Here is a 26,000-nt window from a genome sequence, read left to right as displayed (position 1 = left end):
ATCTCAGATATTCAGGATGTGGCTCTAGATGACTGCAGTAAATAGAGTCACGTGAATTTTTTGGTTTCCCAGTGCATATAAAAGTTGTTTACACTGTACTGCAGTCTCTTAAGTGTGAGATATAGAGTTGTGTCCCCCCAAAATGTATGTATCTTAGTTGGAAAAATACTTTATTGCTTAAAAAAATGCTAACTACCATCTGAGTCTTCAGCGAATTGTAGTCTTTTGGCAATAGTAGTGTTTATGACCACTGATCACAGATCACTGTGAAAGGCATAATAATGAAAATGTTTGGCATATTGAGAGAATTGCCAAAATGAGACACAGAGATATTAAGTGACCAAATGCTGTTGGAAAAATAGCTTTGATAGACTTTGTCTACACAGGATTGCCTCCAATTTGTTAAAAACACAGTATCTATGAAGCACAGTAAAGGGAAGTACAATAAATGAAGTATGCCTGTGTATAGATAATTCACCGATAACCATGTTGGTGCTAATTTTAATTGGTTTCTTTCAGATAATTTGTTTGAACTATAGTCCTCAAGTGGAATTATAAAATCACTGAATAACCCATAAAGTTTCTTACCATGCAAGAGTTGACATATTTAGAGAATGTCAGAGCTAATAATAATTTGAACACTTAATATATAGTAATTATTGTTAATTACTACCATTTATGCATATATATTGTCTATTAATTTTCCATCATGAGATTTTTATGTTGAGTGAGTTGTATTTTTTAACCACTGGCTGTCTGTGTCCTTTTCCATTGATTAGGGTACATAAGAAATAGAGAAGGTGAGTAACAAGGGAACGGTGTGGTGTGCCTGATGAAGTAAAGACAGACCAGCAATTGCATTGTCATCCCCACCACCACCACTTAACCATTCTTGCCCCCCAAATAAAGCAATCATATCATCATCTTAGGATGAAACCTGGATGCTGATGGTTTAGGAAAAAAAGGTTGGAAGAAATTGAGTTCCATTTTATATAACACATTATAAATTTCTTGGTTTTTATTAATACTATGTAGAATTTCAAATCAAAGGTCAAAAATACTGTTAAGTTTCTGGTTAAGTTTTCTTGCCAGTTAAGTTTTTGGATAAGTTTTCGTGCCAGCAGTCAGATTGTGCCTTTCAAACCCTGTCTTTAAGGTGCCTAGAATGGCTGTGTGTTGACTTGATGCACAGTAGAGGGTCCTTGACTGAGGTTCTCATCCAGAGTCCTCCCTTTTTATTAACTGTATTCGAATGTTCTTTTATATGATATTAAATAGACACTTTTTTTTCATTGTGAAAAAGCATTTGTACTGGTCATAGGAAGGATTCTTATGAATCCTTTATGAGAACAGACATAGTTGACATGTTATACTGGACCCTGCCTCGAGTTCAGTAACGTGACTCTAACAGTGAGGTTAGTGTCTTTGCCTTTTTAAAGTATGTGATAATTATTTTAATCTCAAGAGTAAAATGTTCGCAAGTTTTCAAGGCTTTCATTAATACTTTGTTTTAAAAATAGTATCCAGGAATCTGAATTTTCATGAAGTACATTCATATTTTCAGCCTGCTCCTTGAGGTAACAATCTGGGTATGTGCATCACAGTAGTTTTACCTGTTTAAAATTTACTGTTTAAAGTTTCAGAATTCTCTTAGCTTCAGCATTCTTGTCTTTTAAAAGTCAGTGTCCACTCTGTAATGTTTTAGAACTAGACCCTCCAGTACTGTAGCCCCTAGCCATATATGGCTAAAGTTAAAAATTCAGGAGCCACACGTGGTTAGTAGTTACTGTATTGAACAGCGCAGATACAGGACCCCTCTATGGTAACAGATTTCTGCTGAACAGTGCTATTGTGCACTGTTCAGCAGAAACAATGCTATTCCTGCAGTCATCTACTGTGTAATTGTTTTTAATGGTATAGAAATCAGAGCAATGAAGAATATTTTCTAGGAGCAGGGTTATTGTTATTTTCAAAAACACGAGATAGCAGTATTTGACCAGTCTCATCTGGGGATCGCTACTTACGATATGGGAGCACTGTTTTTAGAGCTATGCTTCCTTATCTTTTCCACATTGTGGCATACTTGAGAGCAAAAATGTTTCTATGGCACTCTGAGGTCAAGTGCGGGCTCCAGGCTGGAGGTCTTAGGTTTGGGTGGTTGCAAACCCATATCCCCTTCCTGGCATGCTAGTGTGCTGCAGAGAGGCACATACAGCTCCCAAGCTTAGTTTCATAGCGTACTCCTTAATGGATTCCTGGATGAAATTTCTCTTGGACTGTAAAGCAGGATTTGATTTTATTCTCCCTGTTATTCATCCTTTTGATATGTCATATTCCCAAGAAGACCTTGTGAGATCTAGGCATTTTACAACTGAGAACAACTTTGAAAGCATTCATACACTTGGAGATTTCATAGGTGCTTATGTACATGGTGGCTGTCTCACTTCACATATGGATGGCCAGGCCTACAGAAGTCATGGTGTGTCATTTCTCCTTTATTTGGTGGGAAGGAGGAAGGAACACCATGACATGTACCTATTTAATTTCACCATACAAGTCATGAAAATAATTTACCTATCTGAGATATGACCATATTAAATACACACAGTAAAAAATATTACAGTGAGGAAGCCATAAATCTGCGTACCCCTCCCCCAGATAAAATTCCACTATACTATTCACCTAAGCATCAGTGGCTTAGTTAGCTATTTCTGAAATTTTATGTTTGTTCATTGGCATTTCACAAATAGTCACAAAACAATAGTGCCTCGAAAACAGCTGAAATGAGAAAATTATTTGCCTTTCTCTCTGTATTTCCCACCCTCAAGGGTTTAATGTGAGTTGACTTTTATGGTGTAAATCTTTGGCTCTTGTTAATTTCCTAACGGTCAGCCTCTCACTGTTTAGATCAGTTATTTCTAGGGTTCCTCAGCCTGTGTGATTTCCTGTTACTCCATTGAGTGAATGGGAGAATGAATCTGGAATTGGTATGAAGTATGAGCATTTCACTAAGCCAAGAGTATATACTGGAGTCCAGAGGTCGGGAGTTTTTGGTATGGCATGACTTTGTAGCCAAATTAACTAGTTCATTTCATGGGAAATACAAAGTATGAATGCTGTAGGGAAAACTGGCTGAGTTGGATTTAAAAGAACAGGAGAAAGTTTGCATCTCCAAAGTGGTGCCTGTCTGAGGGATTTGAATTTAAAGATAATTTTTACTATGTATGGGAGTTTTTCCCCCCCCTTATTCCCTGATTTTATAATCTGACCTACAAGTAACATGCAGCCATTTGCTCTGTTAAAGAGTTAGCCCCTGCTTATTTTCTCTCTGTAACTGTACTATAATGTGCTTTGAGTGCAAGGACTGTGTGGTTTTAATCCCTTATTATACTCAATACAGGAGTAAATACAGAGCACCTAATAGAATGGCTTTTAAGTACTGGTTGATGCTGGGCTTTGTAGAATAAATAGTACAGTATATTCAGTTTTACACCTTGGTGTTACATATGCATGTAGCATAGACACTAGATTTATTCCTTCCTCCTGATAGCACCGACCATGGTGAGTTGTCTGGGCCAAAGGTTTTAAGCTGGAGATGGGGTGCTGTCCAGACCTTTTGAAATTACATGCAAATTTTTGTGTGTACTTAAATGTGTACAGTTCCTTGGGAGAGTGTGTATAACTTTGAGTAGATTCTCAGAGAGTTCCAAAAAGATAAAGTGCCTTGGACCTAGACAATGAAGGAAGCAAAGAAAGCCTTGCAAAATCAAGCTCAACTTGGAACAATCACTAAAATGAAAATGATGAAATGCAGTGCTGGTCAGTGTACTGATGTGCCACATTGGTCAGTGAGTTTTAAAATCTAAAGTATATAGTGTTCTTTATTGTATGTGAAGTTGCTCAGTCGTGTCTGACTCTTTGCGACCCCATGGACTGTAGCCTACCAAGATCCTCCATCCACGGAATTTTCCAGGCAAGAATACTGGAGTGGGTTGCCATTTCCTTCTCCATTATTATATAAAGTCACTTTAAAAATTCTTACAGTGAGCTAATGTTGGCAAGAAAAGGACCCTTCTCCCATAGTAAGAGTTTGCTTTTTTATGTAACGTGCGTCTGATGGGGTCTTCCCTAATTTAGCGTAATGCTTAGTAGTGAAGAACTTGTAACAGTGGGGAATTGTGTAGTGTGATTGCTGTATCTTAAAGCCCAATTCTGTAACTTAGATTTTTTTCTTTAGGAAAATGACTGGTGTCAAAAAGCAAGGAAAAAAACCTGATAATTTTATTTGAACTTGACTGTGAAGTTAGCACTGACTTTGAGTGTAACATGATTGATTCTAGTAGCCCCTGCTGTGTCTCTGTGTGGGAGCCACAAGAAGAGCTGTGCATTTTGAAGGTGCATAGCACAAAGCATTGCTGGTATAAGTGTGTTCTATTTACAAACATTTGTTTGAGGCCATAATTTGAATTTATTTATTTATGATTGTTAAAGTTCTATCTGAAATTATTTTTGCATTTAAAGAATTTCCCTTGAAGCAACTGACAAACAACTAATCTCAAAAATATACAAGCAACTCCTGCAGCTCAATTCCAGAAAAATAAAAAACTCAATCAAAAAATGGGCCAAAGAACTAAATAGACATTTCTCCAAAGAAGACATACAGATGGCTAACTAACACATGAAAAGGTGCTCAACATCACTCATTATCAGAGAAATGCAAATCAAAACCACAGTGAGGTACCATTTCACACCAGTCAGAATGGCTTCGATCCAAGTCTACAAGCAATAAATGCTGGAGAGGGTGTGGAGAAAAGGGAACCCTCTTACACTGTTGGTGGGAATGCAAACTAGTACAGCCACTACAGAGAACAGTGTGGAGATTGCTTAAAAACTGGAAATAGAACTGCCTTGTGACCCAGCAATCCCACTGCTGGGCATACACACTGAGGAAACCAGAATTGAAAGAGACACGTGTACCCCAGTGTTCATCGCAGCACTGTTTATAATAGCCAGGACATGGAAGCAACCTAGATGTCCATCCGCAGATGAATGGATAAGAAAGCTGTGGTACATATACACAATGGAGTATTACTCAGCCATTAAAAAGAATACGTTTGAATGTATTCTCAGTTCTAATGAGGTGGATGAAACTGGAGCCAATTATACAGAGTGAAGTAAGCCAGAAAGAAAAACACCAATACAGTGTACTAACATATATATATGGAATTTAGAAAGATGGTAATAATAACCCTGTATACGAGACAGCAAAAGAGACACAGATGTATAGAACAGTCTTTTGGACTCTGTGGGAGAGGGAGAGGGTGGGATGATTTGGGAGAATGGCATTGAAACATGTATAATATCATATAAGAAATGAATTGCCAGTCTAGGTTTGATGCAGGATGCAGGATGCTCGGGGCTGGTGCACTGGGATGACCCAGAGAGATGGTGCTGGGAGGTGGGTTCAGGATTGGGAACACGTGTACACCCATGGCGGATTCATGTTGATGTATGGCAAAACCAATACAGTATTGTAAAGTAAAATAAACTAAAATTAAAAAAAAAAAAAGAGGTAATTAAGAGCATCAGAGCTACAGAACCACATGCTTCAAACTGATTCAGACCTCTCACTGAATTAGACCATCTCAGAATGTGTTGGAATCGTGAGGTTTTGCCAGCTGTATAATCAGTTCCTTATTCAATTCCTTAAATAGAGATTTGTTGATAAACCAACCTACTGTTTATAAAAGGAAGTTTTTTGGAAAAAAAATAATAAAGCTTTCCTTAAAAAAAAAAAAGATTTTCCCCATTTTAGTTATATCTGTCTTAATTTTATAGTCCTTGGGTTTGTGTATATCAGCTTATCAGAAGTATATAAGAAAAAATTAGCACAATAATTATTAATGTTTAATGGTACTATCATGGAATGTTTCATGAATTGTTGATTTCTTTATATTCATGAATTTAGTGAATTATTAATAAAGCACTGATATTTTTTATTTGTTATGTGCCTATTTAAAAAAAATAGTGTCATTGGTTTACTTTGGGAAGAGTTTTGTCGGGGGAGTGAACCAAATATTCTTGACTTAAAATTTCATGAAAGAACTTTAGATTTACTTTATTTCTGAGGGCAGGTTAATATATAGACTTGGAATATATTAGGAAAACATGCTGAGTTGTTACTAAGAAACTCTGTCGTGAGTTGGGAGAGAAGAACTAATGTCTTTTTTGTTTGTTTCAATTATACAGCAGATATAATTTCTACAGTAGAATTTAATCATTCTGGAGAGTTACTAGCAACCGGAGATAAAGGTGGTAGAGTTGTCATCTTTCAGCAGGAGCAGGAGGTAAGTGTTTAAAGTTTGATATCTAAATATCAGTTTGCTCTTGGGACTGGAGCTTATGCTGGAGAATCTCATCAGAGGATGTTGGCAAATTTTTCTTTAAAAATTTGTTGTATATCAAGCAGAATATTGAATGTGTAAGTAGCTCTAGTTCTCTTAGCTTTGTGTGTCTGTGTACATGTGCCTGTTGTTTTAATTGTGAAAGGATTTGGTTAGAGAAAGGAGTGAGAAGGGTGTTATACAAGATTTTAACTGATTTTATAGCCTTGGCCCTCATTTTTTTTTCTCCTAAAATTCCATAAAGTAAAATTGTTTTGGCCTCTTCTCAGTGTATAATCATCTTTGTGTAATTAGGGGTGGGAGCCTGGTTTAAAGGAAAAAGCTGCTCAACTATTTTGATATCAGTTTATACTAATACAATTACTGCAATTTAAGTATAAAGGTTTTAAATGATAGTTGCATGTATACACATGTAATGTACATAATTTATAAGCTTAGTTACTCTTTAAAGTGGATTTGAACATTGTTTTCCTTTCTTTTTGAAGAAAGGATTTCTCATTGCAGAATCTGTGATTAAAGTAGGGTTGATTTGGTTTTGTATACAACATAGGCACACTTCTAAATCTGATTGACTAGATTTCTCACTAAAATTTTACACTAAACAATATTTGTCACACTAGATTTTCCCTTAGTCTCCCTCTCCATTTGTAGATCAAAGCTAGTTTATCATTTGCTTCCAAACATTCTGTCCCTGTCTATACTATCTTCAAAAAGAGTTGAAAGTAATGTGGATAAAATGCAGGGCTTTATGAACAGATGTCTAAATCATAACACAGAGTTAGCTTTTAAAGGATTGTGAAATTCCTTAAATAAGCAAGAATCTAGTAATAATACTACTACTTTGCACTTCTATAGCGCCTTTGACCTGAGGATCTCAAAGTGCTTTACAAACACTAATGAATTAATCCTCACAACACCCAGTGAGGTAGGTAATTTAATTTTAAAAGAAATGATTAATAGTGTCTGATTAGAAGATGCACAAGCACTAAATATGTCTCCTTTTATTATTTTTCTTTTTGGTTGGAAGGAAATATGAAAATAAGACTCAAGGTTTTCTTGACAAAGGATGTTTTTGTGGGAAGTGGGGGCAGCTAAAAACTTGACCATAACAATCTAGGAAAACTTGGAGTTGAAATAGAGCCTTACAGATCATTATAGTTTACCTTTATTTCCAAATGAGAAAGCAGATTGTTAAGAGATCACTTGATTACCCAAACTCACAACCAGAACCCAGAACTTCCAGCATGTCCCCTCTCGGTGCACTCCAGTGCCTTTCATGTTAAGTCACCAAAATGTGAGTTGTTCTTTAGAAGTTAGAAGTGGATTTCCTGTAGACATTCTCTGCCTTTTTGTGGTTTGGTTTGGTTTTTTACTGAAAATTAATGGCATTCTATATATTGTTTTAAAAACAAAAGGTGTTTGGAAAAAAACATTTAAATTTATTTGCTTCCCAAGCGTTTCCATCTTGAAGGGCTTTACATTGTGGGTTTCTGAGCCTACATTTTTAGTGGGGGCTTTGTGTTGTTTAAAAGTATAAATTGTCATTCTTAACTGCATGTAAGTGTTCAAGACAGAAATCCATTATCTAGAACCTCAGATTAGTAGTATGTCTTTTGAGAATTACTTAGTGTAAATCTCAGTGTATTTTTTAGTGATAAAAAAGATGATTATTATTCTCCTTCTTGAAATTTATGTTGTTAATGAGTTCATAGCTAAATGTCTGTAAAATAGTGTTAGAGTTTGAAAATTGGAAGTGAACTTAGAGATAGTCTCTTTCTAATGTTTAGGTAAATCTCAGCAAAAGTTTATATAAAGTTATATTGCTCAGTTTAATAGCAATGGCCTGGGATTAGAACTTGGATCCCTAAATTTCAGTAGCTGCTTCTAACCACCACTGCTGTTATATGTACATCCCAGGGTATGTTGGCACTTAACAAGTGAGCGGTTTTAAGAACCTGCTAGTTTTCTTTGCAAAATACAGCGATGTTTGAACTATTGTGTCTACAGTGGCAGGGTTCCTTGCTAAAATTCTCTTGACTGGAGACTTAAGTATTTCCACTCACTCCTTGTATAGTCCTTACTTAATTAAGAGAAGGTCATGCTACAGTAGCAGTGAACCTTGCACATCAGACTTTGACCGCAGTATCGCACCTTTCTGTCTCATTTTACTCTTAAGGTGTGGCAGGTCCCCTTCCTGTCATCTTGTCGGGCACACTTTGCTTCCTGTCCATCTATTCCCCAGGCGAAGAAACCGGGTGCTCATTTACAAGATTTTCATTTGGTTCAAGTGTACTTCAGCCTGGTGATTCTGTAGCATGTTCTACTGTTCTGTGTGTGTGTGTTTTAAACTAACATGTTTGAATGATTTTCTGTTTGACAGAATCTCTGAAGTAGAAGCGGAGCATGTAGGGAAATTGAGGCACAGGGTAGATCGAGTTTCCAGGAGGCATCACACAGTCAGAGTCCAGACTTTCGAATTTCACCCAGTGTTCTGTGTAGTGTGTCCTGAAATAAGGCACCCATCTTGCTGATTTTCACAGCTTGTGTGTGTTAGGTTGATACAAAATTTTAAATCATGACGAGGGTCATACACGTATTCATTAATCAAAATAGGAACCACTACAGTCAACACATTTTTGCCAAATAAGAATGTTTATTCCTGTAGTATAAAAGTCCACACTTCAGGATTTGACGAACTCTTGGAAAGCATTTTCTGCCTCCTGCTGGTTGTGGAAGCAGTTTCCCTGCAAAAAGTTGTTGAGTTGCTTAAAGAAGTGGTTGGTTGGCTGGCAAGGGATCAGGTGAATGTGGCAGATGAGGCAAAATTTTGTAGCCCAGTTTGTTAAACTTTTGAAGCCTTGTGTTGTGGAGAAGAATTGGGCCCTTTCTGTTGATCAATGCTAGCTGCAAGGGTTGCAGTTTTTGGTGCATCTCACTGGTTTGCTGAGCATACTTCTCAGGTGTAATCATTTCACCGGGATTCAGAAAGCTGTAGTGGATCAGACCAACAGTAGACCACCAGTGACCATTACCTTTTTTTGGTGCAAGTTTGGCTTCGGGAAGTGCTTTGGAGGGTCTGCTTGGTCCGACCACTGCCAGTTTTCATAAATACAATCCCCTTTTTGTCGCATGTCACAATCCGATTGAGAATTGGTTCGTTGTTGTGCAGAATAAGAGAAGACAACACTTCAAAACAACTATTTTTGGTCAGCTCATTAAGGTACCCACTTATCAGGCTTTTTCAACTTTCCAATTTGCTTCAAATGCTGAGTGGCCATAGAATGGTCCATGTTAAGTGAGTTCTTCTACAACTTCTCATGTAGTTGTAGGAGGATCAGCTTTGATGATGACTCTCAATTAATTGGTTATTGTCAACTTCCCATGGCCAGCCACTGTGCTCTTCATCTCAAGGCTCTCGTCTCGTTTGCAGAACTTCTTGAACCACCACTGTACTGTACATTCGTTAGTAGTTCCTAGGCCAGATGTGTTGTTGATGCTGCGAGTTGTCTCCAATTCTTTATGACCCATTTTTAACTCAAAAAAGTAGCTCGAATTTGCTTTTTGTCTGATGTCATTTCCATAGTCTAAATATAAACACCTAGTAATAAGTCATTAGCAGAAAAAAACATATAGCAGGAAATGCATATTAAAATGGTATATAACATAACCACATTTATTTACGGATGTATCCCAAAGAAAGGCAATGCCAAAGAATGTTCAAAGTACTACACAATTGCACTCATCTTGCATGCTAGCAAAGTAGTGCTCAAAATTCTCCAAGTCAGGCTTCAACAGTACATGCACCAAGAACTTCTAGATGTTCACGCTGGATTTAGAAAAGGCAGAGGAACCAGAGATCAAATTGCTAACATCCATTGGATCACAGAAAAAACAAGAGAGTTACAGAAAAACATCTACTTCTGCTTTTTTGATTATGCCAAAGCCTTTGACTCTGTAGATCACAACAAACTGGAAAATGCTGAAAGAGATGGAAATACCAGACCACCTGACCTGCCTCTTGAGAAACCTTATGCAGGTTAGGAAGCATCATTTAGAACTGGATACAGAACAATGGACTGGTTCCAGATCAGAAAAGGAGTACATCAAGGCTGTATATTGTCACCCTGTTTAACTTATATACAGTATACAGCATTTGAAATGCTGGACTGGAAGAAGCACAAGCTGGAATCAAGATTGCCAAGAGAAATATCAATAACCTCAGATATGCAGATGACACCACCCTTATGGCAGAAAGCGAAGAAGAACTAAAGAGCCTCTTGATGAAAGTGAAAGAGGAGAGTGAAAAAGCTGGCTTAAAACTCAACATTCAAGAAAAGATCATGGCATCTGGTCTCATCACTTCATGGCAAATGGATGGGGAAACAATGGAAACAGTGACAGACTTTATTTTGGGGGGGCTCCAAAAGCATCACAGATGGTGACTGCAGCCATGAAATTAAAAGGTGCTTGCTCCTTGTAAGAAAAGCTATGACAAACCTAGCACCATATTAAAAAGCAGAGACAGTATTTTGCCGACAAAGGTTCGTCTAGGTAAAGCTATGGTTTTTCCAGTAGTCGTGTATGATTGTGAGCGTTGGACCATAAAGAAAGCTGAGTGCCAAAGAACTGATGCTTTTGAACTGTGGTGTTGAGAAGACTCTTGAGAGTCCCTTGGACTGCAGGGAGATCAAACCGGTCAATCCTAAAGGAAATCAGTCCTAAATATTCATTGGAAGGACTGATGCTGAAGCTGAAACTCTAGTACTCTGGCCACCTGATGCGAAGAACAGACTCATTGGAAAACACCCTGATGCTGGGAAAGATTGAAAGTAGGAGGAGAAGGGGACGACAGAGGCTGAGATGGTTGGATGGCATCACCGGCTCGATGGACATGAGTTTGAGTAGGCTCCAGGAGTTGGTGATGGACAGGGAAGCCTGGTGTGCTGCAGTCCATGGGGTTGCAAAGAGTCTGACATGATTGAGGGACTGAACTGAATTGATTCCAATATCAAAACTGCAAAGTTCAACAGGTACAAAACTGCAGTTACTTTTGTAACAGCTTAAATAATAGCTTTTGACATCAAAGTTGATGGGGCAGTATTCTTTCTGATGATGGTAATGTGGAGGGAGAGCCCAGGCAGCTGTCAGACTATGGTGTTCCATACTTTTTAAGGAATCTTTATTTCTATGGGTGCTCACAGGAGATGGTCAGCACTTGTTGAAGTAACTGGTTTCCTGTTGGCTTTGGATTGCTCAGACCTTCTTCTGGTTTCTCTAAGGCTTTTTGATACGTATAAGCTAAAATGTTGGGGAGGGTTAAAATTTTTAAGAGACAGTTAAGGAGAAAGGTGAACAGAAAGGTTGTTCTTACTGATTTTTCTGGATTGTTATGCAGCCTTTGTTTTCTGTTTTCTACCACTGCTGGTTACTTACTAGGATTTCTTTCTCACTTTTCTGTTCTTAATGTAGCATTCCTAAAACTTAACACGGTTTAGGCTTCCCTGGTGGCTCAGCTGGTAAAGAATCTGCCTGCAATGTGGGAGACTTGGGTTCGATCCCGAGTCTTCCCTGGGTTGGGAAGATTCCCCTGGAGAAGGGAAAGGCTACCCACTCCAGTATTCTGGCCTGGAGAATTCCATGGACTGTCCATGGGGTCGCAGAGAGTCGGACATGACTGAGCTACTTTCACTTCAGTAGCATGGTTTAGAAGAAACCTTTAGCATGCTTATCTCAAAAGGTGGATAGTATTGTTTATATGTTTGTATTCCCTTTCTAAATTATTTGGAAAGACTAGAATGAGACTCAACTGCGTGATATTGTTTAATAGAATTTAATATCATATATACAAAGGGCTTGGTTTAGTGTATTGTTTATTAAAGTGAAGGGACAGAACCTGTTGTTTTAGGGTGACAGGGTAGCATTCTTGGGAGTTGAGTAGTATGTGGGACCTAGATTTGCAACTCCTGGCAATGCAATTTGCTTTTACCAGTAAAGAAACGGAGGAGCTCAGACACATTACTGGTCAGAAGTCGTACAGTTAACAAAGAAGTGAACTCTTACTCTAGAACCTTGGCTGTTCCTCCCGATTCCCTGCCCATTGCATTCCCCTTTCTGACCTGGGTTTAGCAACAACAGTTGATGTGCCACGCTATCTGCCAAGCTCCCTAAATCTTATTAATTCTCACAGTGAAGTAATGGAGATGTTATGCTTACTTACTACATCTCAATTTATTACAAATTTATAAGTGAATTGAGACCTAAGTTAAATGCCTTTTCTAAGATCGCACAGCTAGTCAAATGGGTTAAAAAATGAAAAGCTAATCTGGTATAAATTGGGATGAATATCCACAATGAAAAACAAGTCTTAACTCCTCTAAGTAATGAATCTTATAAATCAAGAAAATCAGTTTCATTTATAGTAATGAGAAAAGACTTGGACCTCAGACTTTTTAATAATAGCCATTAAGGAATGATGTCTTCTCTGTAGAAGTTTAGTGACAGAAAAGTTGGAGTTTGGAAGCCTGGGCTCTCTCTAGTCCTCATTACATATCCATTAACTCGTCCAAGCACCTCTCTTGTTCAGCTGTCTGTTCTCCAGATTCCTAGTTTCAGTTTACCTCTTAATATTCCCAGTAATTAAAATTGCTCTATGCCTTCCTCTTATTCTGTGTCATGGTTTAGAACTAAATTATTCTGGGTAGTTGGTCCCATCACTTCATGGGAAATAGATGGGGAAACAGTGGAAACAATGTCAGACTTGATTTTGGGGGGCTCCAAAATCACTGCAGATGGTGACTGTAGCCATGAAATTAAAAGATGCTGACTCCTTGGAAGAAAAGTTATGACCAACCTAGATAGCATATTAAAAAGCAGAAACATTACTTTGCCAACAAATGTCCGTCTGGTCAAGGCTATGGTTTTTCCAGTGGTCGTGTATGGATGTGAGAGTTGGACTGTGAAGAAAGCTGAGGGCCGAAGAATTGATGCTTTTGAACTGTGGTGTTGGAGAAGACTCTTGAGAGTCCCTTGGACTGCAAGGAGATCCAACCAGTCCATCCTAAAGGAGATCAGTCCTGGGTGTTCTTTGGAAGGACTGATGCTAAAGCTGAAACTCCAATACTTTGGCCACCTCATGTGAAGAGTTGATTCATTGGAAAAGACCCTGATGCTGGGAGGGATTGGGGGCAGGAAGAAAACGGGATGACAGAGGATGAGATGGCTGGATGGCATCACTGACTCGATGGACATGAGTTTGAGTGAACTCCGGGAGTTGGTGATGGACAGGGAGGCCTGGCATGCTGCGATTCATGGGGTCACAAAGAGTCGGACACGACTGAGCGACTGAACTGAACCGATACAGTCTGAATCATAGCACTTTAACCTTTTTAGATTTTATAACATTTTAAAGCATTACAGTTAACCCTTTGAACAACATGGAGTTAATCCCTATATAATTTATGGTCAGCCCTCTGCATCCCCTGATACATAGTACAGTTGTATTTACTATTAAAAATACACACGTAAAAGCAGTTCTGCACTGTTCCGGGATCAACTGTATTAACTGTAACCTACACATTTCCATGGTTGGTTGAATCCACAGTATAGAGGACCAAGTACCAGTTATACCTGGACTTCCCACTGTGCAGAAACTTGGCACCCATAACCCCTATGTTAATACATCTTTGCATACATTGTTTTTCATTAGGTTATACTTTGAAGTGGAATTGTTGCGTACATCTTTTAAGGCTTTCGATAAGTATTGACAGATTATTCTCCAGAAAAGCTGTGTAAATTTATACTTCTCCCTGTAGTGTATAATTTTTGTCCATATTCTCATCTTTAAAGCAATGATCATTATCATTTTTTAAATTCTTCTGTTTAAAGGCAAAACATTATTCTTTAATTTTGTGTACTAATGATGACTAGTTACGTATTTGCTGACCATTTTTTAGGTAAGCTACCAACTGTTGACCTTTTCATCTCTGAAGGGGGAGAGTGTTAATATTTTTACTAATTATTTTTAAGGACTTGAAAAGATAGTAATATTTTTTACACATGAAAGGTAGTAACCTTGTCTTATGATGCACTTTTCTCCCTAGTATGCTTTTTTTTTCCTTAACTTTTAAATATTTTTCTTCTTACCTTGTCAGAAGTCAACCTTTCTCTGTTCTTTGCTTTCATTTTTATATTTAGAAGCTCCTTTTCACTTGAGAATTATATTGAAATTCACTACTGTAATTTCTCTTAGGTTCTTTTATGTACTTTTTAAACATTTAATTTTTCCCTCTGAAATTTATTTTTGTGTAAGAAATGAAGTTCTAATTCTCTTTCCAAATGTTTGTTTGGCTCTAAAACCATTGGATTTTACTGCTGTTTTCTATTTTGGTTGGTTGAATCTCAGGGGCATACTTGAGTTCATGACACTACCACTAGAGATCATGGCCAGGCCCTTTATTTAAGTAAACATACACATAGGTGTGCAATAGTGCACACATTAACTTCTGTTTGCGTGATGTGCTGCCATTCACCTCCCACTTCATAGGTAACTGTTTGTGTTTTTGTAATTCTCATTTTGTTTCTGTGTACTGAACTGTATGTATTTGTGGCAAAATATAACATTCAACTTCGCAGCAGTTTCCATGTGTACAGCAGGGTTTTGCCAACCACATGCACATTACTGTGCAGCAAACCCCCAGTATAACTGGAACTCTGTACCCCCTGAACAGCAGCTTCTTGCCATCGACCCTCCTCCAGTCCCTGGCTGTCACCATTCTACTTACTGTTTCTGTGAGGTTGACTGCTTTAGATAATCCATATATAGAAGGGGAGTTGTGCAGTGTTTATCATTAATGACTGGCTTTATTTTTTTTTTAGCATAATGTCCTTAAGGTTCATCCATGTTGTAGCCTATGATAGGAGTTCATTTTTTTTTAAGGCTGAATAATTTATATGTGTGTGCACATACCGCCCACCACATTTTCTTTATTCATTATCCATCAGTGAACATTTAGGTTATTTCTGCCTCTTAGCTATTGTGAGTAATCTTTTGAGATTCCTTTTTCGCTTCTTTTGGATTTATACCCAGATTGCCAGATCATCCAGAATTTTTTTTTTTTTTTTTTCCCCCTCGATGTGGCATATGGGATCTTAGTTCCCAACCAGGGATCTAACCCGTGGCCCTTAGAGTAGAGGCATAGTCTTAACCTATGCAATGCCAAGGAAGTCCCTATTACTTATATTTTTGAGGAACCCCCATGGTATTTTCAAAGTGGCTATACAATTTGTATGCTGGTTTTTTTTTAAAAAAACTCTGTTGAAATATACACAGAAAAATGCACAAAACACTAGTGGATTATCACGCAGCAGATATCTCAGTCAGGAGCTAGAACTTCCCCACTTCCATCAACCCTCCTCATTCCCTTTCCAAGCCACTCCTTTCTCTTTCCTCCTTATAAGTCTAGTTTTGGCTTGTAGTTTTAGAACTTTTTATAAATGGAATCTACAGTAAGTATTCTGTGTCTGGCCTTTCTGCCCAGTTTTTGTTGATGTAATAATTTGCTCACTTTCATTACTGTATTGTGGTCTTCTGTATTACTGTACCACAATCTAGCCATTCTGTTACAGATGCGGATGTTTTGGTTGGTTCAGTTTGCGGCTATAAAGAATAAAAAGTTTAAGACAACATAGTAAAAAAAAAGACAGCATAGTAAAAAGGGAAGCCTGGTGTGCTGCAGTCCATGGGGTTGCAAAGAGCTGGACACGACTGAGTGACTGAACAACAATAGTAAAAAGTGGTTCTGCCCATTCTATTCTCATATAATGTATGAGAATTCTGGCTCTTCAACATCTTTGCCAATGCTTTGTCCGTAATTTTATAACAATGTATGAAAATTCTGGCTCTTCCACATCTTTGCCAGTGCTTTGTCCATAATTTTATAATTTAAGCATTTTGAGATTATGAGGGTGTCTTGTTATGGTTTTAATTTGTACTTTCTTGATTAATACTGAGGTTCAGCGTCTTTTTATGGGTTTATTGGCCACTGGATATCATCTTTTGTGAAGTACCTACTAAAAGTTCTTGCACTTATTTCTGCTAGATTGTCTGTCGTTTTTCTCACTGATGTGTAGGCTTAGCACCTTTTGAGTATTAACCCTTTGTCACTTGTATTTGTTGGAAGTATCTCCCATTCCATGTTTTACCTTTTTATTTTTCTGAATGATATCTTTTGGTAAGTAGAGGTAATTAATATAATTCAGTTTATCTATATAAGTTTTTCTCTAGACTTACTGCTTTTTCTTTCCTGTAAAAGAAATACTTCTCTACTCCAAGGTCCAGGAAGATAATATATTCCCATTATTGTTCAGATATGTGCTTTGCAGTATGGTAGTTACTAGCTCCATGTGGCTATTTAGAATTTAATTAGTTAAATGTAAACTTCACTTCCTTAGTCACAGTGGCTACAGTGGTATTCAACAACCACATATGACTGGTGGCTACCATATTGGACAGCGCAGGTAAGGACTGTTTCCATTGTTGCAGAAAGCTCTCTTGGATAGTGTTGTACTAGAAGCATTTATAGTTATATTCCTGATAATTCACTTGGAATCAATTTATATGAGTGGCTTAAGGTGGGTGTAGTAAGGGTCAGGCTTTGTTTTTATTATACTGAATATATGAATAACCGATAAACTGAAAACTACTCAGTGGAAAGGCCATTCTGGCCCAGCAGTTGCACTTTTGCCCTAATTCAGGCCTACCTGAATTATATGGACTTCAGTTTCTACTCTTGACTAAAGCTTCTTATACACAAGTTATCTGAAGGCTGAGATTCTGTGTTATTAAATCTCTGTATACCTCTGGGACCCAGTGTACATAGTACTATAGTCTTTTGCTTACATTAAAAATAGCATTCATATTAAAAATTGAATTGCTGTTTATTGTAACTTTCTTGGAGAATAATAGGACAAATGTTTTGAGACCGAGTAAGTAATTTTCAGTGGAAGATATCTGGAATTTCTTCTAAAGAGATATTGGTACATAGCTATTAAATGGGTTGGGTTATTAGATTTGGTGTAAGAGTATTATAATGAGACCAAGAGTCTCAGTTTGAATTTTACCCTTTCCACATCCCCAGTGTGCATTATGTTCTGTTACGTGTTCTGCATTCTCAGTATTGGTGAACGCACTCAATAATAATTAATCCAGATACAACTGTGACCATGAATGATCAATCCAGATAATCAAACTACTGGAAAAAACAACCTAAAGGCCTGTGCTTGTAAGATAATGATTCAATAAGATTTTCTTTTTAAAAGAGTAATAATAATGACCAACAGGCTATTCTTAGTATCACGTCATCCTAAACATTTCATTTGTTAATTCATATTTAGTTAAAATAGTTGATTATAAATACTACCTTTCTTTTAAATGAATTTTCCATTGGTTCTTTGAACTAGACATTTAATGTTTTTGGTGGAAATGTTTTTGATTGTGTGATGATGGATTAATAAGTGAAACTCTAGAAATGATTACAATTTTCATTTTTGCTAAGGTATTAGTGTTAATTGAAGAAGTTCACAAGTAGTCTCTATCCAATAGCTTCAGTTATATTCACTCGCACTGATACTAAATGAAATAAATCACTGGTGTATGCTAGGCTCATAATTAAGAAAGATAATTTAAGGAGGGTTAGCATTTTTGGGTAGTGTTGGATGCAGTCTCAGTGAGTAATACAGCCCTGTAAATGTGGTCTTGAGTGGGGGAGGTTGGGGTCAAATGTACCATTGCACTTATGAGGGCTCTTCTCTTCAGGAGCTTTCCAGCAGTGAAATGACCTAAAGGCAGGCATGAGAAAGGCAGAGAAAGAAGGTGTGCCTCACCCTTCTTTCTGCTGTTTCTGATGAGTTTTTCTTATTTAGTCTTTACTTTTTGGATGAAACTTATGTATGCTCAGTAGTTCTCTATTAAGTATATCATATATAATGGTAAAGTAGCAATCAAAATGATACATATTTTAATACCACTTTTCCTAATAAATTGAGCCTAATTAAGTAAAGGGTTTATCTAGCTTTTCTATCGATTCCTTGGAAGCTTTAAATATAAAAAACAATAGAACTGTATATAAGATGATACAGGGTCTGTTAGAATTGATTAAATGTTTGATTAATTTGAAATATTTCTCAACTGGTCCAAATATTTTTGTTTCCATTTTAGAACAAAATCCAGTCTCATAGCAGAGGAGAATATAATGTTTACAGCACCTTTCAGAGCCATGAACCAGAGTTTGACTACTTGAAAAGTTTAGAAATAGAAGAAAAGATCAACAAAATTAGGTGGTTACCCCAGAAAAATGCTGCTCAGTTTTTATTGTCTACCAATGGTAAGTGTACATTTTTTCTTCTCATATACCCACTATGTACACATATCCTGTGGGTTTCTTTCCCCTTTTCAAAGAGGAGTAGTTGTTAAGAGGCCTCTAGAGATAGACATTTGGAAATATTTCTTCTTCATATAGAATGTAAAGTCTTTTTTTGTCCTTTTAATTTTCTTTCAGTTTTTAAATTCTCTGAAAGAGCTCCTTAGATGTCCTTGTTCTTTAGTGCACACATTGTTTGTAGTAAAAAGAATGAGGTTTACATCTGCTTTGGGTCAGATCCTGTTCCTGCTCCTTCTTAGCTTAGGAGCCTTGGGCAGGTTGCTGACCCTGCTTGGGTCTCCTCGTCTGCGCACTCAGGGTGGTAGATTTGCATTACCATCTGGTTGCGGGGAGTACACACGATGGGTGTTCATTTCCTTCCCTCTTCATTTTTAAGTGTGCCTAACTCTCCAAAGAGTATTTCCTACTGTAAATGCAAAATACTGTCAAGGACAGTCCCCACTCTAGGACACTCTCTAGAAGAGCTCTTGTCTTATTTGATCCTCATTCAAGAAGGACACAAACTGGGGTTGCCTCATTGCCATACTCTCGTGTTTCTGTAGGAAGAGTTACTAAATGAAGGTTAGAATTATATAATGATTCTATCAGAATTTAAAGTCCTTTATGACAGGTTAAGAAGTGGGTCATTTCTTTTTGTTCTTCTTACTTCCACCTGAGTTGTGACTTGGCTTATCCCTGCGGATTTGGGTCTAGAGAGAGTCATTAGCATAGTTGAGGAGTACTTCCAGGTGTTCTGGGTAGCCAGTCTATAAAAATTTAAATTAAAAGCTTTTTGATGTTGGAGCAAGAATTGGGGAAGACTTCCATTTTCTCATCCCCTTGGTATTAGTAAAATCAGATACTAGCACCTAGAACTCACCATTCTTTAGCACTTGCAGAATCTAAACTCAGGTGACTTTGGTTGACACAGTAGAAAACATTAAGTGCTGGCTTCATCACCTTAGGCCTTCTCACCCACTGTGTCAGATTCTTGGAAATGCATTCCACAGAATGATACCACAGGCTGATAACATGAACTGCATTTTCCTCTCCTTATTAAAAGGAAAATACATAAAAATAATGATTTAAAGCTTGTAATTTACAAACTTATAAATGGAGGCTATGTGTTCACTCATGTTGTACGTTGGTTTCTAATCTTGGTTCAGTTTTTATTTGTACAGTTAACTAAGTTCTTTCAAACAGCACTTCAGGTACTGCTCTTTGACATCAGATATGTATTATTGTGGAGAAGGAATGGCAACCCACTCCAGTATTCTTGCCTGGAGAATCCCGTGGACAGAGGAGCCTGGCAGACCATGGTCCATAGGGTCACAGAGAGTCGGACACGACTGAAGTGACTAAGCTTGCATGCAGTAGGTGTTATACAATTTAGGCAGTTTCTACTTCGGAATTAAATGTCCTAGGAAGTGTGTTTGCTCATAGTAATTTTGGCAGTTCACTTCTTACAGGCTAAATTGTTTTATTTTTTATAGAGGGGAATTTTTTAAATACAAGCTGAAGTAGCATAATGAAGTCCCATATACCAGACACCCAGCTTCAGCAGTTCTCAGTTCATCACCAGTTGTGTTTCGCTGGTACTTCTTACCCTGCCCTCTCAGTATTATTTGAAAGCAAAGCCCATTTCATCTCTCAGTTTTCATTTGTATCTCTGCGTGTTGTCCATGCAGGTTTCCTTTGTGATTTGAAATAAATAAGGCATCATACAGTCAGCCCAGCCTTTCTAGACACTCGACAAGAGCTCAGTGGAAGGAGAAACCACTGGAAATTCCAAGGGTTGGGTCAGGGGTTATGTGAATCTAAATGCTGTTTTTGTGTAGACAGAACAAACAGTGTTCCCCAAATAGGATTATGTAAATTTGAAAAATTGTTGATTAGTAATCCAGCTTATTTTTAAGGGCAATAACAATGCATTGTACCTGTTTGGGTTTTTGTTGTTGTTGTTGTTGTTAATGGATACTAAGTAAAACACAACTTTTGGGATGGTAGCTATAATTTTTTGTGCTGAAAGTAGAATCCAATGTGGAAGAATGTAACATGTATGCAAATTTTACAAACCACAGTATCTGGGGGTGCTGAGAATAGGAAAAGGGATGAGAGGAGTAGGACTTGAGCTGCATCTGAAAAGCTTTATTCTTTGAAAAGAGAGAAGGCAAATATGGAAAAATGTCAAATTCTATTAAATCTGAGCAGTATCTGATAGCATAATACCTGTACTTTCTCTCTTCATAATGTAATGGGTCTTTATACGCACAGAAAAGTTAGAAAACTACTGGGGAGACTGATGGAAAATAGGACCAAACATTCCAACTTTGAGTAATCAGAATTAATCTTCATCTTTGCATTGGCTTTCTGTGATCGTCACTATTCAAGTATTTCCCAGATTGTTTTTACTTAAATAATTTCGTAGTCCTCTTATAACTATTCATTTAATGTTTCTTCAAGTGACTTTATTCTCTTTCTCTTTAACCGCCTTTGCCTTTCTCTGAATTCTCTTCAGTTTCTGTGTGTTGCAAAAACATCCAGCTCTAAAATCTGTTTACCATGGGTCTTTGAATATATGACTAATAAAAGTTTACTTGTGAATAGGTTGTCTTAACAGCTTGTTCAGTTCAGTTCAGTCGCTCATTTGTGTCCGACTCTTTGTGACCCCATGAATCGCAGCACGCCAGGCCTCCCTGTCCATCACCATCACTCAGACTCATGTCCATCGAGTCTGTGATGCCATCCAACCACCTCATCCTCTGTCGTCCCCTTCTCCTCCTGCCCCCAGTCCTTCCCAGCATCAGAGTCTTTTCCAGTGAGTCAACTCTTCTCATGAGATGGCCAAGAGATGAAACTCTTGGAGTTTCAGCTTTAGCATCATTCCTTCCAAAGAAATCTCAGGGTTGATCTCCTTCAGAATGGACTGGTTGGATCTCCCTGCAGTCCAAGGGACTGTCAGGAGTCTTCTCCAACACCACAGTTCAAACGCATCAATTCTTCGGCGCTCAGCCTTCTTCACAGTCCAGCTCTCACATCCATACATGGCCACAGGAAAAACCATAGCCTTGACTAGACAGACCTTAGTTGGCAAAGTAATGTCCTGCTTTTGAATATACTATCTGGGTTGGTCATAACTTTTCTTCCAAGGAGTAAGCGTCTTTTAATTTCATGGCTGCAGTCACCATCTACAGTGATTTTGGAGCCCCCCAAAATCAAGTCTGACACTGTTTCCACTGTTTCCCCATCTATTTCCCATGAAGTGATGGGACCGGATGCCATGATCTTGGTTTTCTGAATGTTGAGCTTTAAGCCAACTTTTTCACTCTCCTCTTTCACTTTCATCAAGAGGCTTTTTAGCTCCTCTCCACTTTCTGCCATAAGGGTGGTGTCATCTGCATATCTGAGGTTATTGATATTTCTCCCGGCAATCTTGATTCCAGCTTGTGCTTCTTCCAGTCCAGCATTTCTCATGATGTACTCTGCATATAAGTTAAATAAGCAGGGTGACAATATACAGCCTTGACGTACTCCTTTTCCTATTTGGAACCAGTCTGTTGTTCCATGTCCAGTTCTAACTGTTGCTCCCTGACCTGCATACAGATTTCTCAAGAGGCAGGTTAGGTGGTCTAGTATTCCCATCTCTTTCAGAATTTTCCACAGTTTATTGTGATCCACACAGTCAAAGGCTTTGGCATAGTCAATAAAGCAGAAATAGATGTTTTTCTGGAACTCTCTTGCTTTTTCCATGATCCAACGGATGTTGGCAATTTGATCTCTGGTTCCTCTGCCTTTTCTAAAACCAGCTTGAACATCAGGGAGTTCACGGTTCACGTATTGCTAAAGCCTGGCTTGGAGAATTTTGAGCATGACTTGACTAGCACGTGAGATGAGTGCAATTGTGTGGTAGTTTGAGCATTCTTTGGCATTTCCTTTCTTTGGAATTGGAATGAAAACTGACCTTTTCCAGTCCTGTGGCCACTGCTGAGTTTTCCAAATTTGCTGGCATATTGAGTGCAGCACTTTCATAGCATCGTCTTTCAGGATTTGAAACAGCTCAACTGGAATTCGATCACCTCCACTAGGCTGTGTTCGTAGTGATGCTTTCTAAGGCCCACTTGACTTCACTTTCCAAGATGTCTGGCTCTAGATTAATGATCACATCATCATGATTATCTGGGTCATGAAGATCTTTTTTTATACAGTTCTTCCGTGTATTCTTGCCACCTCTTCTTAATATCTTCTGTTTCTGTTAGGTCCAGACCATTTTGTCCTTTATCGAGCCCATCTTTGCATGAAATGTTCCCTTGGTATCTCTGATTTTCTTGAAGAGATCTCTAGTCTTTCCCAATTCTGTTGTTTTCCTCTATTTCTTTGCATTGATCGCTGAAGAAGGCTTTCTTATCTCTTCTTGCTATTCTTTGGAACTCTGCACTCAGATGCTTATATCTTTCCTTTTCTCCTTTGCTTTTCGCCTCTCTTCTTTTCACAGCTATTTGTAAGGCCTCCCCAGACAGCCATTTTGCTTTTTTGCATTTCTTTTCCATGGGGATGGTCTTGATCCCTGTCTCCTGTACAGTGTCACAAACCTCATTCCATAGTTCATCAGGCACTCTATCAGATCTAGTCCCTTAAATCGATTTCTCACTTCCACTGTATAATCATAAGGGATTTGATTTAGGTCATACCTGAATGGTCTAGCTGTTTTCCCTACTTTCTTCAATTTAAGTCTGAATTTGGCAATAAGGAGTTCATGGTCTGAGCCACAGTCAGCTCCCGGTCTTGTTTTTGTTGACTGTATAGAGCTTCTCCATCTTTGGCTGCATAGAATATAATCAATCTGATTTCAGTGTTGACCATATGGTGATGTCCATGTGTAGAGTCTTCTCTTGTGTTGTTGGAAGAGGGTGTTTGCTATGACCAGTGCATTTTCTTGGCAAAATTCTATTAGTCTTTGCCCTGCTTCATTCCATATTCCAAGGCCAGATTTGCTTGTTACTCCAGGTGTTTCTTGACTTCCTACTTTTGCATTCCAGTCCCCTATAATGAAAAGGACATCTCTTTTGGGTGTTAGTTATAAAAGGTCTTGTAGGTCTTCATAGAACCGTTCAACTTCAGCTTCTTCAGCATTACTGGTTGGGGCATAGACTTGGATAACTGTGATAAGAAGCTTTTTGGATTGTATGTAAAAGCCACACATCCACAAAGGAAACTTGGTAGCATTGGTTTACCCTGTTCTAACCCTCTGTGGTGAGGGGAACACCGGGACTCTGAACTTCTGAAACACTTTAGATATCAGTATTCACAATTTCGGGGAACACTGTAGAGCAGTGGTTCTTAACTTTTTGACTATAACAGTTCTCTCTGAGGAATCTAATAACCCTCTTCACAGAAAATGAGTATATTCACATAGTCTTGTGTGCAGTTTTTTGGAGTTTGATTATTCTCATGTGCCTCCAACTACAGGGCTAAAATTCCAGGTAAAAGTAACTGCTGGGCTTTTCTGGTGGCTCAGTGGTAAAGAATCTGCCTGCCAATGCAGGAGACACAAGTTCAGTCTCTGGTCCAGGACGATCCCACATGCTGTGGAACGATTGAGCCCATGTGCCCCAACTACTGAGCTTCTGCTCTAGAGCCCATGGGCTGCAGCTGCTAAAGCACCCTAGAGCCCGTGCTCCACAGCAAGAGAGACCACCGTAATGAGAAGCCTGCACACTGCAACTAGAGAGTAGGCCTCTCCCCCTACCCCCCTAACCTCTTGCTGCAACTAGAGAAAGCTGTTCACAGTAACAAAGACCCAGTGTAGCCATAAATAAATATTTAAAAAAAGAAAGAAAGCAACAAACCTACAAGCCCTGCAGCACAGCCAAAAAAAAAAATTTTTTTTAAATACTGTAGAGCGTATAAGAATTTAGATTTTTTAAAAAAATTCCCAACCTGCCTATTCACAGGCACTGCACTGATATTGTGTAGTACTTCTCGGTCTTTTGTTTATGCCATTAAAAGTTTTTAGCACTCTCTTAAGTCACAGATTTTATCACTTAAAATTTTTCGTTCTGAAGTTTAATTTTTTCCAAAAATCTGTTTGCCCAGTTTTTTTCTTTTTCTTTTTTTTTTTTTCCTATAACACTACCAGGAACCACAAACCAGTTACATCTTATTTGAAATGTTTGTTAAGTTTATTGTGATTTCTTTATCTGGATCTTTAATAAGGATGACAAATTTGAGCAGGCCATAAGAAATCATGGGAATGTGTGTGTGATGGTGTTGGAGGGGTTCATCCTTATAATCTTCAGATGATAATTTCTCCCAAAATGTAGAATTCAGGCATGGCTCATTTATATGATAGATTTGGGGACAGGTTAAAGACTCTGAAATTTGTAATTCTTCACCTATATTATGTAAATATATGTTAACCAAATGGCACGTAGAAAACACATATAACTTAACTGCAGTATACCTGAAAACTCCAGTTACATAGGGTTCAGATGAAATAGTTAGCTGCAAGCTAGTAAAGTTGGCAGTTGTTCTCTGTGTACATGTCATCTCTGCTGGGGCACCCACAGTGGTGCTTAGCGTGCTCTTCTCCACTGGGCAGAGGGGTGGCCAGGCCAGAGCAGTTCCTCCTGTGTCTCTATATGATGGAGCACTACAAAGTACTCTATACACTGCTTTTCAGATTCTGGTATATTCATTTGCATATGAAGGGCCATTAAGATGTGGCATTTTATAAGTCCAGTTTTAAGCTTATAATGGGCATGCATGCTCAGTTGTGTCTGACTCTTTGCAACCCCATGGGATGTAGCCCACTAGCCTCCTCTGTCAGTGGGAGTCTCCAGGCAAGAATACTGGATTGGGTTGCCATTTCCTGCTCCAGGGGATCTTTCCAACGCAGGGATTGAACCTGCATCTCCTGTGTTGGCAAGTGGATTCTTTATACTGGGCCACTTGGGCACATAGAGTTAAATAAGTGTGCTTGATTCCATCGTGATGTAAGTGGTTGATTGAGTAAATAAGTGGGGAGAAAGGTGCTGGTTACAGAGAATTCCAAATAACATGTGGATGGATACTCCTCCCTGCCCGGACTGTAACTTGTCCTATTAGACATGGATGGATTTAATGCCTCATTTCCAAAGGGGGAGACAGTAAGTGTGCAGTGGAGAAACCTGGCAGTTTCTTT

The 26,000-nt window shown here is 38.3% G+C and overlaps 1 protein-coding gene across 10 annotated transcripts in view; it reads left to right on the top strand.

Moving 5' to 3' along the window:
• Positions 1 to 26,000, top strand: part of PPP2R2A (protein phosphatase 2 regulatory subunit Balpha) — a 90,571-nt gene that overhangs the window by 47,150 nt on the left and 17,421 nt on the right. For 3 of the 10 annotated variants that reach the window (XM_060409170.1, XM_060409169.1, XM_060409167.1), the window contains exons 3-4: positions 6,253 to 6,347; positions 18,619 to 18,784. In XM_060409170.1, coding sequence (XP_060265153.1) covers positions 6,253 to 6,347; positions 18,619 to 18,784 — 261 coding nt within the window. Of the gene's footprint in view, positions 1 to 4,521; positions 4,687 to 6,249; positions 6,348 to 7,259; positions 7,330 to 18,618; positions 18,785 to 26,000 lie in introns of all 10 variants that reach the window. The other 7 variants (XM_015093087.4, XM_060409168.1, XM_042243121.2 and 4 more) reach the window with 5 other exon arrangements.

The sequence above is a fragment of the Ovis aries genome, chromosome 2 (genome assembly GCF_016772045.2).
Source record: "Ovis aries strain OAR_USU_Benz2616 breed Rambouillet chromosome 2, ARS-UI_Ramb_v3.0, whole genome shotgun sequence".
NCBI lineage: Eukaryota > Metazoa > Chordata > Mammalia > Artiodactyla > Bovidae > Ovis > Ovis aries.
The sequence above is the reverse complement of the archived record's forward strand: the minus strand, read 5'-3'. Positions and strand labels throughout refer to the sequence as shown.